This window comes from Podarcis gaigeae, assembly GCF_964106915.1.
Source record: "Podarcis gaigeae genome assembly, chromosome: 2".
Taxonomy (NCBI): Eukaryota; Metazoa; Chordata; class Lepidosauria; order Squamata; family Lacertidae; genus Podarcis; species Podarcis gaigeae.
The window spans coordinates 123,676,954-123,689,178 of NC_139679.1; the positions used below are offsets into that span (position 1 = coordinate 123,676,954).

The following is a 12,225-nucleotide window of genomic DNA, read 5'->3' on the forward strand; positions in this document are numbered from 1 at the left end:
AGAATCTCTCTGGACCACAGCAACTCCTTCTCCCCGAACCCTTGATTCTGGCCTGATGCTGCACTGGGTACTCAGGTGGGCACAGCTGGTTGAGACCAACTCCACCCTGTTCACCCACCCAGGTTTTAGTAATATTTGCCAGATCAGACTCCTAGTCCAAAATCAGATCCGTGGATGAGGGAAATTTTATTCTGGGTTGACCTGGCATTCAGCAGTAGCAGTCGCAGACCCAAGGGTTGGCTGATATGACAACCACAGTTCCCCAAGATGGAGGAGGGGCTGGCACACAACAGAGTCATTAAGTGCCTGAGCCTCCTGCCCCTTACCTGACCTGCCCCTCCTCTCACACTATACCTCCCCCTACCCAGAACCACTGTAATTGGTCTCCCAGGCTCTCCCCAACTCCTCTCCACACTGGGAGAGCCAGTGTGGTGTAGTGGTTAAGAGCGGTAGTCTTGTAATCTGGTGAACCGGGTTTGCATCTCGGCTCCTCCACATGGAGCTGCTGGGTGACCTTGGGCCAGTCACACTTCTTTGAAGTCTCTCAGCCCCACTCACCTCACAGAGTGTTTGTTGTGGGACAGGAAGGGAAAGGAGAATATTAGCCGCTTTGAGACTCCTTAAAGGGAGTGAAAGGCGGGATATCAAATCTAAATTCTTCTTCTTCTTCTTCTTCTTCTTCCTCCCAAGCCCCTCCCACTGAGTACCCTTGCAGCCCAGTTAAAAGCAGTTAAAACACTAAAGCAGAATTTTTAAAAGTATAAAAATATTTTAGAAACAATTTAGAGGAGGCCTCTCTGTTGAGCAGCAGCCAGAGTCCTTGTGAAGCCCGTCAGGCCCCACCATAGGCCAGGTGGAGACATAGCTGTCAACTTTCCCCTTTTTAAAAGGGAAATTCCCTTATTCCAAATAGGATTCCTCGCAAGAAAAGGGAAAAGTTGACAGCTATGGGTGGAGAGAGGCAGAGCAGGACCCTCAGGCTCCCGGCAGGCAGTCCTTCTCCTCTAGTTATAGTAATGCAAGTGCTGAATTCGGATGGATAAATTGTTTATGAGATTTTGAAGGTCAGATTAAAAAACTTTGCCCCAGAAGACCTGGACCCCGCTATACTCCCACCAAACGTGAAAAGAGGAATCCGAGACTTTCTGCATGCAAAACAATTGCTCTCCCACTGAGCTGCGCCCCCCCCCCCCATAACAAAGCCTAACTTTCTCCATCAGCTCCCTTTTTTTACAAAAGGTACACTGGACCACCATTTAGGGAGGAAATGACTCTCCTGAAACCACTGGCAATGCCCACATTTCCCTGTGCCACCTTCCCTCCCCATATTGGTTGTTCCCCTCAGAACCTCCTTTATTCCAGCTGCAAACAGGGATTTTATCCACTTTGCCATTAATGTAGGCATGAACGAGAAGGTATTGTAAAAAAATGAATTCATAAAATATAAACAACATAGGACGGGTTAAAATTACACTGTGCACATAAGACGATGGTTTCAGTCTTTCTGTGTTTTCATTGTTCCTTTACTGCAATTATAAAAATGGGCTTTATGCTGCTGTTCCTATAACAGGGAGTTGGACTAGACCCTTGGAGTCCCTTTCAACTCTACAGTTCTAGGATTCCAGAGCCAATCCTGCTTCCTAAACACCACGGTTGTGTTCTACTTTTCACAACTCTCCATTCTTAACTATGTCTGCCAAAGATCAAAATATCAATGGATTCTCAGAACATGTTCACTCACAATGAGCACTCCAGAGCCACATTCTGAATACCCCAAACAGTACATTGTATCTTTCATTATACTTACTATTATGAGACATTATATTCACTGTCTTAATACATATATGCACACAATTCCATACAAACACCAGAACATCAACTATACTCCATACATTTACAATTGATTTTTCCCTATATCAGTTTGTTGAAATGAGGGACAAAGTGTCCAAGATCTGTTGGAAAAACTTGGCACACTACATACATCTAAATGGGTTCTCCCCTGTGAGAGTTCATAGGTGTTTATTAACAACTCAGTTATAACTGAAGCACTTCCCATACTCCATTCATTTAAATGGTTTCTCATCCGTGTGAGTTTGTTGATGTATTGTACTAAAGCTCTTTCCAGACTCCTTACATTTAAATGGTTTTTCCCCTGTATGAGTTCGTTGATGTATTGTAAGTTTTCCATTTTCACTAAAGCTCTTTCCACACTCCAAACATTTAAAGGGTTTCTCCCCTGTGTGAGTTTGTAGATGTCTTGTAAGACCTCCACTATGACTGAAGCATTTCCCACAATCCATACATTTAAATGGTTTCTCCCCTGTGTGAGTTCGTTTATGTCTAGTAAGGTGTGAACACTGTCTGAAGTTCTTTCCACACTCCATACACTTAAATGGTTTCTCCCCTGTGTGAATTTGTTGATGCTTTGCAAGAGATCCACTATGACTGAAGCACTTTCCACATTCCATACATTTAAATGGTTTCTCCCCTGTGTGAGATCGTTGATGTATAGTAAGGTGTGAACACTGACTGAAGCACTTCCCACACTCCAAACATGTAAATGGTTTCTCCCCGGTGTGAGTTTGCTGGTGCACAGTGAGTCTTGAACTACAAATGAAGCTCGTTCCACACTCCAAACATTTATAGGGTTTCTCCCCTGTATGAGTTCGTTGGTGCAGGGTAAGCTGTGAACACCGACTGAAGCTCAGCCCACACTCCATACATTTAAATGGTTTCTCCCCTGTATGAATTCGTTGATGTAGAGTAAGTTGTGAACACGAACTGAAGCTCTGCCCACACTCCATACATTTAAATGGTTTCTCCCCCGTATGAGTTCGTTGATGGAGAGTTAGGTGTGAACACTGACTGAAGCACTTCCCACACTCCATACATCTAAATGGTTTCTCCCCTGTATGGGTTCGTTGATGTAGAGTAAGGCGTCCATTGTGACTGAAGCTCTGACCACAGTCCATACATTTAAACGGTTTCTCCCCTGTGTGAATTCGTAGATGTGCTGTAAGAGTTCTATTCCGACTGAAGCTCTGACCACACTCTGTACATTTAAAGGGTTTCTCCCCTGTGTGAATTTGTAGATGTGTTGTAAGAGTTCCATTCTGACTGAAGCTCTGCCCACACTCCGTACATCTAAAGGGTTTCTCACCAGTGTGAGTTCGTTGATGTATAATAAGTTTTCCATTTTCACGGAAGCTCTTTCCACACTCCATACATTTAAATGGTTTCTCACCCGTGTGAGTTCGTTGATGTACGGTAAGATTACCGCTTTCACTGAAGCACTTTCCACACTCCATACATCTAAATGGTTTCTCCCCCGTGTGAATTCGTTGATGTGCAGTAAGATTTCCATTTTTACTGAAGCTCTTTCCACACTCCATACATTTAAAGGGTTTCTCCTCTGTGTTTTGTAGATGTGTGCTAAGGTGTTCACTCACACTGACGTACTTTACAGATGGCCCCTCATAATTCTGATTGCCTTCTTCATCACCCGGTTTTAAGTGGGGGATAAGAAAATATTGTTAGGATTTCAAGGAACAGAACAAGAGAACACACAGCAAGACCCATCAGCACCTTCTCTTATTTCAACACCTCCAACAATCTCCCCTCTCCTATATACCACATTTTAAGGAAAGGAAATATTCCCAGAAAATAGCCCCTTAGTGGAGGAGGCACATGTTGCAAGTTGACACAGCAGAGTATTAGTAACCAAAATATTTGTTGAAGAGTTTATAACCAGTGATAAACTAAAAAGATCAATGTGGTAATGCATATAAACATGGTTTTTACACCTAACAATTTTTTTAAAAGATGACCAAGGAAGAATTATCAGGGTACAGGCAATTGTTGAAGGAGAAAAAATGGTCTTTGCGCCAAATGAGAAAAAATGGAGATACAAACACTCACTAGAAAGACAACTGATATTTTATTACAATGGTAAGAATTCTTCTGGGAAAATAATTCAATATGCATAACTAAAGAACTAAGATTTAAGACCCCAAAAAGTGGAAAATTCTACTGAGGATTATTTCTGATCACAACTCAATTCTATTTGTTATGAGAACAGGATGAACTGGTAAAAACAGCTATGATTCACTGGGCAAGAGATACAGGCCATAATATAGAGATGAGTGCTTGGGAGAAATGTGGAAGAGATTTAAAATTTACAGCATGTTGCACACTGAAGAATTTTATGAAAATGATGTACAGGTAGTATCTGATACCGAGCAAATTAGTAAAGATGTACAAAACTGAATCAGGTATCTGCTAGAAATGAAATGGAAAAGTAGGTATTTTTTTATCATATTCCCAAAAAAAGCTCGACAACTCTAACAATGAGTAGATCACTGCCACTTGTTTTTTTATACCGTGAGTATATTGCAGTCTCTTAGAAGTTGGATGTCCCTGGAATATGGGACATACCGTATTTTCCGTCCCATAGGACGGACCTAGTTTTTTGGGGGGGAATAAATTCACCTTTATTTCCCCCCCAAAAGCAGGTCGGGGAAACCGAACCAGGTCGAGGAACAGCGGGATGGCGGCACTGCGCCTCCCTGCTGTCCCCTGAGCTTGTGGGGCTGGCCAATGTCTGCCGGCGCCTGGGGCGCTCTGCTTCAGGGTGCCCCTCGCACCGGGCAGCAGGCTGCTATCCGCAGCGTGGGGAGCCCTGCAGGGAACTCCCGCAGGGCTGCCTAGGCTGTGGATGTGTTTCCGAAGTGCCGGGCGCTCTGCTTTCAGGGCGCCCGACGCTCCGGGAAGCAGACTGCTATCCGTAGCCTAGACATCCCTGCGGGATCTCCCGCAGGGCTGCCTAGGCTGCGGATGCCTTCCTGAAGCCTGGAGAGCGAGAGGGGCCGGTGCGCACCGACCCCTCTCGCTCTCCACACTTCAGCGAAAGTCTGCATTCACCCCATAGGACGCACCCAGATTTCCCCTTCATTTTTGGAGGGGGAAAAGTGCGTTGTATAGGGCGAAAAATACGGTATATAAAAATTTATTGGGAGCTAAAACACCACTTTGACTTTCACCTTTGGAAGCCATAGCGGTGAAAATAAAACTATGGCGGAAAGTTGGGTGACTTATTTATTAAGAGTGGAGGGTGGAGAATTTAAATTAAAAGGGTTGAAGGATGTACCAGGAATGTTGACAACATGGTTACAATATCATCATTTGAATGAAATATTTAAAAAGGATATGAAGTGGGGGTTCGGAGAACAACTATCACAATTATGGAATATGGATATAAAATTTACATGGTTTCCCCTGTAGTAAAGTATGGAAGTGAGAGCTGGACCATAAAGAAGGCTGATCGCCGAAGAATTGATGCTTTTGAATTATGGTGCTGGAGGAGACTCTTGAGTCCCATGGACTGCAAGAAGATCAAACCTCTCCATTCTGAAGGAAATCAGCCCTGAGTGCTCACTGGAAGGACAGATCCTGAAGTTGAGGCTCCAATACTTTGGCCACCTCATGAGAAGAGAAGACTCCCTGGAAAAGACCCTGATTTTGGGAAAGATTGAGGGCACAAGGAGAAGGGGATGACAGAGGACGAGATGGTTGGACAGTGTTTTCGAGGTTACCAGCATGAGTTTGACCAAACTGTGGGAGGCAGTGGAAGACAGGAGTGCCTGGCGTGCTCTGGTCCAGGGGGTCATGAACAGTCGGATACGACTAAACGACTAAACAACAACAAATATGCTTTACATATGTCTCTGTCTGCCACTTCTGTTGCATGTTATTCACTCTGCTGACTGAGGCGTGCTCAAGCTTCTGAAGGCTTCTGAAGCTGTGTGCCGCTGTTTTGATGCTGTTCCAAGAACCGGAGTTTCGCCCGGCTGCCGGCCAGTGGGCTGGATCCAGCTGGGGGCCTGCGAATTGCCCCCGTTCCCTTGGACACATCGCAACAGTGACAACCCAAGCAGGCTGGTCAATTGGAAGACTGATGGAAGCATTGTTAATGATATTAATATTTTTTATTTATACCCTGCCCTTCCTGGTTCCATAACTGGGCTCAGGGCAGCTAACAACAAATACAGTGGTGCCTCGCAAGACGAAAAGAATCTGTTCCGCGAGTCTCTTTGTCTTGCGGTTTTTTCGTCTTGCGAAGCAAGCCCATTAGCGGCGTAGCGGCTTAGCGCTATTAGCGGCTTAGCGGATCAGCTAATAAGCGGCTTAGCGACTTAGCGGATCAGCTGTTAAGCGGCTTAGCAGATTCAGCTGATAAGCGGCTTAGCGGATCAGCTGTTAAGCGGCTTAGCGGATCAGCTGTTAAGCGCTTAGCGGATCAGCTGATAAGCAGCTTAGCGGCTTGGGGAAAAGGGGGAAAAGGGGGGGGGAAACCGCAGGAACTCGCAAGACATTTTCGTCTTGCGAAGCAAGCCCACAGGAAATTCGTTTTGCGAAGCACCTCCAAAACGGAAAACCCTTTCGTCTAGCAGGTTTTCCGTCTTGCGAGGCATTCGTCTTGCGGGGAACCACTGTATAAAACATTTAATTGTAAAAGCAGCATAAAAGACAATCTAAAAACATGAATAACAATAAAATTCAAAGTTCAGAAATCAATTTAGGGGAAATCCATCTAATAAATATTAGATAATCACCAGGGCTAGCTGGCTGAATTAGTCCTACTTGGGCCAGCAAGGAGGCCAGGGGTCTCAGAGCGGGTAATCTTCATAAAAGGGGAGGGGGAGGGAACAACAGGGAAATAAAAGATCAGGCTGAACTCAAATTAAAAGCCAAGCGGAATAGCTCTGTCTTACAAGCCCGACGGAAGGAGGTTATAGCAAACCTGCATTCTAAGCCTTACTGAAGCAAAGCCAAATCTATGGTGCAACTGCATTTGGAATACTGTGTACGTTTTGGTCCCCCCACCCCACCCCATGGATATTATAGAGTTGGAAGAGGTTCAGAAACGTGTGATCAAAATGATGAATAACATGGACCAACCCTGCTTATACCGTACTGAAGCTAGTTAAATCAGATTTGTTTCAGCAAGGAGTGTAAACAAGAGACTTTCCTTTTTTGGAGGCTCTGGAAAGTGCAGTAGCTCCTGCCTCTAGAATAAATAACTTTTCTCTCCTTTTTTTTTGCACTGAAAGACTCGGTATATGCTTTAAGAAATATTTAATGAGAGATAAGGAAAAGGAACTTGGGAGTTGTGGCTTCAATAAAGCATATTGTCTTGAGAAAGGAAGAGCTGGGTCGGGTAATGGTGGCATTTCAAGATTTGCAGCTTTTGAGATGAAAACAGAGCTCCATGGACTGATGATGTTATACTAAATTAGAAGTGCAGCAATAATCATAGAGGAATGCAGGATTCCTCCCGCCACCCGCTTCTGCTTGAAGCTAGCCAAATCAGATTTCTTTCAGCCAGATGTGAAACAAATGGGTTGTCTTGGGGTTTTATTTTGATTATGTATTTTGTGTTTTGATATTATGATTTTTTCCTGTGAACCTCTGGGAGCCCTGAGGGTGTAGGGCAGAATACAAATTCAATAATAATAATAATAATAATAATAATAATAATACAGAGGTACCTTGGGTTACATTAATTCATTCCGGAGGTCTGTTCTTAGCCCGAAACCGTTCTTAACCTGAGGCATGCTTTCGCTAATGGGGCCTCCCGCTGCCACCGCGCCACTGGCGCACGTTCTCATCCTGGGGCAAAGTTTGTAACCTGAGGTACTACTTCCAGGTTAGCAGAGTTTGTAACCTGAAGTGTTTGTAACCTGAAGTACCACTAGTAGTAGTAGTAGTAGTAATAATAATAATAATAATAAAGCACAAATAAAAGATCAGCCTTCTCCACATAGCACATAGTTAAATTAGGGAACTCGATCCCACAAGGTGCAATGATGGCCCAAATACATGGAGAAGTCTATTGTCGGCCACTCGTTGTGATGGCTCTGCAATGCCTCCACACTCAGAAGCACTAATGTTCCTAAATACTGGAAACTACAGGAGGCAAGAGTGCTCTTGTGTTCGAATCCTGCTTGCTGGTTTCCCACAGGCATTTGGTTTTGCCAGTGTGAGAACAGGATGCTGGACTAGATGGGCAACTGGGCTGATACAGCAGGCTATTCCTATGTTGCTCCTTCACGGCATGAATAAATGGCTCAAACAGTAGTTTCACACCTTCAATGTCTAACAGCCAGGAGGAATAAAAATCTGCCCTTACCTAGAGAGGCCACCATCTCATAATTCTCCTCCATGACTTCCTTGTGCAGAGCTCGTTGGCCAGGATCCAGCAGAGCCCACTCCTCCTCCGTGAAAAACACAGCCACCTCCTCAAAGGTCAAGAGGGCCTGGAAGAAGAAGAGGAGGAAAACAGAGCTTCTCTTAGATCCTCATCATCCCCACTCAGCACAGAGGGAGGCTGGGTTGTCCCATCTGTGCCTCTTCCCTCCTCCCGTTGCTCTTTCCCTACCTGAGGAAGCTGCCTGGCTCCTCTTTCCACTCCACCTTGAAGAAGAGACAGTGCAAACGATGGTGCCTCTGAGGCCATTGTGCTGTCTTTGGAAGAGACGGAGGACAAGGAGGTGTGGAAACTGGGCCACTTCCAGGACTCCGCTGTTGCCATGAAGCAATTCAAAGCAAGGAGCAGCTCTTTCAGGAGAACAAGGCATAAATTATTATTATTATTTATATACCACCCTATACCCAGAGGTGGGCTTTAGAAGACCTATAGTGTTATAAGGCCCTTGTGCCAAAGCAACAAAAAACAGGCCAGACCAGGATTTCTGAATGGGGAGCTGGGGGGGGGGGCTCCCCCTTCCCAAGAAGCAAATCCTTGTGTCCTTTTGCTTCCTTCTCACACCAGCCTGTTCTTATTAAGGAAGCTCCGGAGGCCGATTTCCCTTGACTCTGTCCATCTCTCACTCCCCACCCAATTCGAAATCTCCCCCAATCCAGAGGCGACTCTGTTCTCCAGCTGCTTCCACTTCCTCTCCCCTGCTTGCCCTCCCGATCTCCGCCCCACTGAGGCAGGGGCTTCAGCAGCAGATTTCGGAGGGGGGCAGATCAGGGTCCTGGGGGAGCTCACCCCTCCCCTGAAGCAGGAGGCAGAGCCTGGGGGGAGCGATGGGGGGGGCAGGAGTGAGAAGGGAGATGGGGGGGTGTTAAGCAGAGAGGAGCATCACTAGGTGGAATGGGGATGGGGCTGCCCCCCCCCCTTTGAACGGAGAAGGACCGACTTCTGAGTCAACATGCACATGGTGGGGCTGCAAATCCCTTTGTAATTAAGTTGCACTGGGGGGCACCCTTTTGTGGTTCCTCTCAAATGTCTTCGCCCCCCCCCCCATGGGAGGCTGGCTTGATCTCTGCGCTTCAGAAAGGATCTTGCAATGTAAACCCTGCTGTGGGGGGAGGACCCCACTTTGCAACAGGATGGCCTGCATCCCGCCCCCCCCCCCACTGATTCCCAGAGGGAAAGTGGGGAGCCCTTCCCTGCTCTCCCCTCATTTCCCTCCCCACTCTTTCCTCTCTCCCCCCCCCCCCCCCACTCTCCTTCCCCAGCTGCTCTGTTTATAGGTTCAGGGGTAGGAAATGCAAATTCTTCTGCCGACCCCCAACCCCAAGTCGCCCCCCTCCCGTCCCCGAAAATACGCGGCACCTCTTCATCCTCCTCTGCGGGCCTCTTTCTCTTCCGGGGTTGTGCATGGAGACCCCTCCTCTCCAACTTTGCTTCTACTCCCCCCCCCCAAAAAAAAACCCCACTTCCTGCCTCTCTAGGAAGCGGAGCTCATTGGCCCAGAGGGAGGGATGAGTGGCAGGAGATCCGCCTCCCGCTCCCTTCAAAGAGAAATTCGCTTCCCAGCCAGCAATATCTACTGTACAGTATATTCCCATTTACAGTATTTAGTGAGGAATCAGTGCCTTCAGTTCCTGCGAGCGGCAGCGAAAGGCCGCACCCCCATTTCTGAACCCCCCCCCCCCCCGGAAGGGGTTTAGAGCACTAACTTATGACAACCCTAAAAGCTGCTCCAAGTGTCATTGCAACGGGTACCTTTTCTAAAAACGCAGGAGCTGATGGATAAATTTAGACTTTGTTATGGGGGCGGGTGCAGCTCAGTGGTCGAGCAGTTGCTTTGCATGCAGAAGGTCTCGGATTCCTATTTTCACATTTGGTGGGAGTGTACCTGGTCCACGTCTTCTAGGGGAAAGATTTTTTTATCTGACCTCCAAAGTCACTGAACAATCTATCCGTCCTAATTCCAGGGAAGACCAGTTTTCCTAGAGTGGCAGAGAAGCTCTGTATTGCCATTTATTTGGTGAGACAGTCACAGGTTCAATCCCCAGCAGCGAAAGAGGAAACGAAAACCTTATTTCTGAAAAGGGCCACTGAAACCCTTCCCCCACTCCAAAAATTTATAGGGTTTCTCCTGTGTGAGTCCGTTGATGTACAGTTGTCACGAAAACAGAGTTAAGTCCCTTTTCACCTTTATCATAGTGTTTTCAAGAAAGACAAAATGATACAATTCTCTTCAGATTACCAATCTTTATTGGTTAACAAGTAATAAGCAATAAGGACTCATTCATTCATCACTCATCAATCAATCAATCATATTTTTAGTTTTCAGGTTGTCCTACTTCACCCAGACATGCTGTCATCTTGCTTATGTCATATTTTCGCCCAATTATTTTTGTCCATCCTGTTTTCGTCAGGTCCACTGGCTAACTCAATAATTCTTCCTCTTCCATTTAATCATTTCTTTATCTTGTCTTCAGAGTCATAGTGCCAACTGATCCCACTCACTTCAGACACTTCTCCATTCATATCCTCCATTCATACCATTAAGCATACTAAATATATAATCAGTTATACCATGAGATCACTTGTGGTCCTCACAGACTATCCCTGATTGGCTATTCCTATTACTTTACTTTATCAAACCTTTATTAGGCATTATGGAAATAAAACCTTAAAAGAGAAAATAACATATAAAAGCCTTGAAATATATATAAAAAGGCAGCAGTTTGCTAAATGCATATATATATATACATATAGAGTCAGTGGTTTTCCTTGTTATCCTGCTCCTTGGAGGACTGCTACCAAAAACTCGGCTACCCCCGCCGTTACCCTTTGGTCAACGTCGGATAGGTAGAAACCCACACATTCACCTTGCTGCGGTTCCAGACCACCCAAAAGAGGGGACAGCACGCGTTGACGGAGCGTACTGTACAATGGGCAATGAAGGAGAATATGCTCTACAGTGTCCGGGACATTCATAGAGCATCTGCAGAGTCTCTTGTTTCTAGGAATGTTTTGATATCTTCCCCTGACAAATGCTGAGGGAAAAACATTCAAACGGGCCAGCATAAAAGCCCTACGTTGGGCTGGGATTATTAGTTTAGTGACGTAATTGGCTCTGCTATCTAAGATATTTAATTCATAGAATATGGGGGAGCAAATTTTGTTTACAGCTGCCATAATATTTTGTCTCTCGACATCCTTTAGTCTAGTTAGGATATTATGGGAGATATATTGCTCACTAGAATTGTACAGGGGCTCCAGCTCGATGCCTAAAGATTCAATCTTTTTTTCGAGGTGCTGATACCATCTTGATTTATAGGAGTCTTTGAGCAAATCAGCGAGCAGACTTGATGGAGGGCAGCGAAAGTGGCAGCGTAACCAATACTTTATTGAGGTGGACCATGCCCAATATTCCATTGTGTGTATGCCTATTTCTGCACACATTGTTTCATATTTGATCATAGCTGGGAGTCCAAGAATACGTCTCAGAAAGCTAGAGTGAATCTTTTTTAAATCATTGTTATATGCTTGGACCCATAGCGGGATTCCATAGAATATCTGGGATTGCACTTTTGTTTGAAATATCTGATTTGCCGCAGGAATAAATTGATTACCTTTCTGATAATGAAAACGGGCAACTGCTGATGAAATGCACTTTGCCTGTTTTATGGCATTTGTGCGATGGGTTGCCCACCCTAAATTGCTCTGGAGCTATTCCTATTATTTAATAAAGACATTTCACTAAACCACATATATTCTTTAAGAAATTAACTATATATCTGAACATTAGAATTAATATTGTGTCATTCATTACATATAAATGTTACATTAGTTACATATAAATGTTACATCAATGCTGTTGTTTGATACCCTGGGAAACTCAAAACCAACTATTTTGAAAGGTCTTCAAGATGGCGCCGAGGTAAGACGCTCTTATCGGAGCTCAAAGAGATCTTTTAACT

At 45.2% G+C, this 12,225-nt stretch overlaps 1 protein-coding gene across 1 annotated transcript; it reads right to left on the reverse strand.

Annotated features, from left to right (window-relative positions):
- Nucleotides 1–1,501: 1,501 nt before the first annotated feature.
- Nucleotides 1,502–9,709, reverse strand: LOC310837582 (uncharacterized protein). Its single transcript, XM_083724415.1, has 5 exons — nt 9,623–9,709; nt 8,438–8,616; nt 8,189–8,315; nt 2,165–3,493; nt 1,502–2,095 (listed from the first exon to the last, which is right to left on the reverse strand). The coding sequence occupies exons 2-5, from the start codon at nt 8,588–8,590 to the stop codon at nt 2,064–2,066; spliced, it is 1,641 nt and encodes a 546-aa protein (XP_083580541.1). The 5' UTR covers nt 8,591–8,616; nt 9,623–9,709; the 3' UTR covers nt 1,502–2,063.
- Between the last annotated feature and the right edge of the window lie 2,516 nt (nt 9,710–12,225).

Coding starts and splice junctions, on each gene's coding strand:
- LOC310837582 (XM_083724415.1), bottom strand. CDS start 8,590: ATGGCAACAGCGGAGTCCTGGAAGTGGCCCAGTTTCCACACCTCCTTG. Junction 3,494..8,188: donor TGAGATGGTGGCCTCTCTAG/GTAAGGGCAGAT, acceptor CGGGTGATGAAG/AAGGCAATCAGAATTATGAG. Junction 2,096..2,164: donor AAAACTTACAATACATCAAC/GAACTCATACAG, acceptor CAATACATCAAC/AAACTCACACGGATGAGAAA.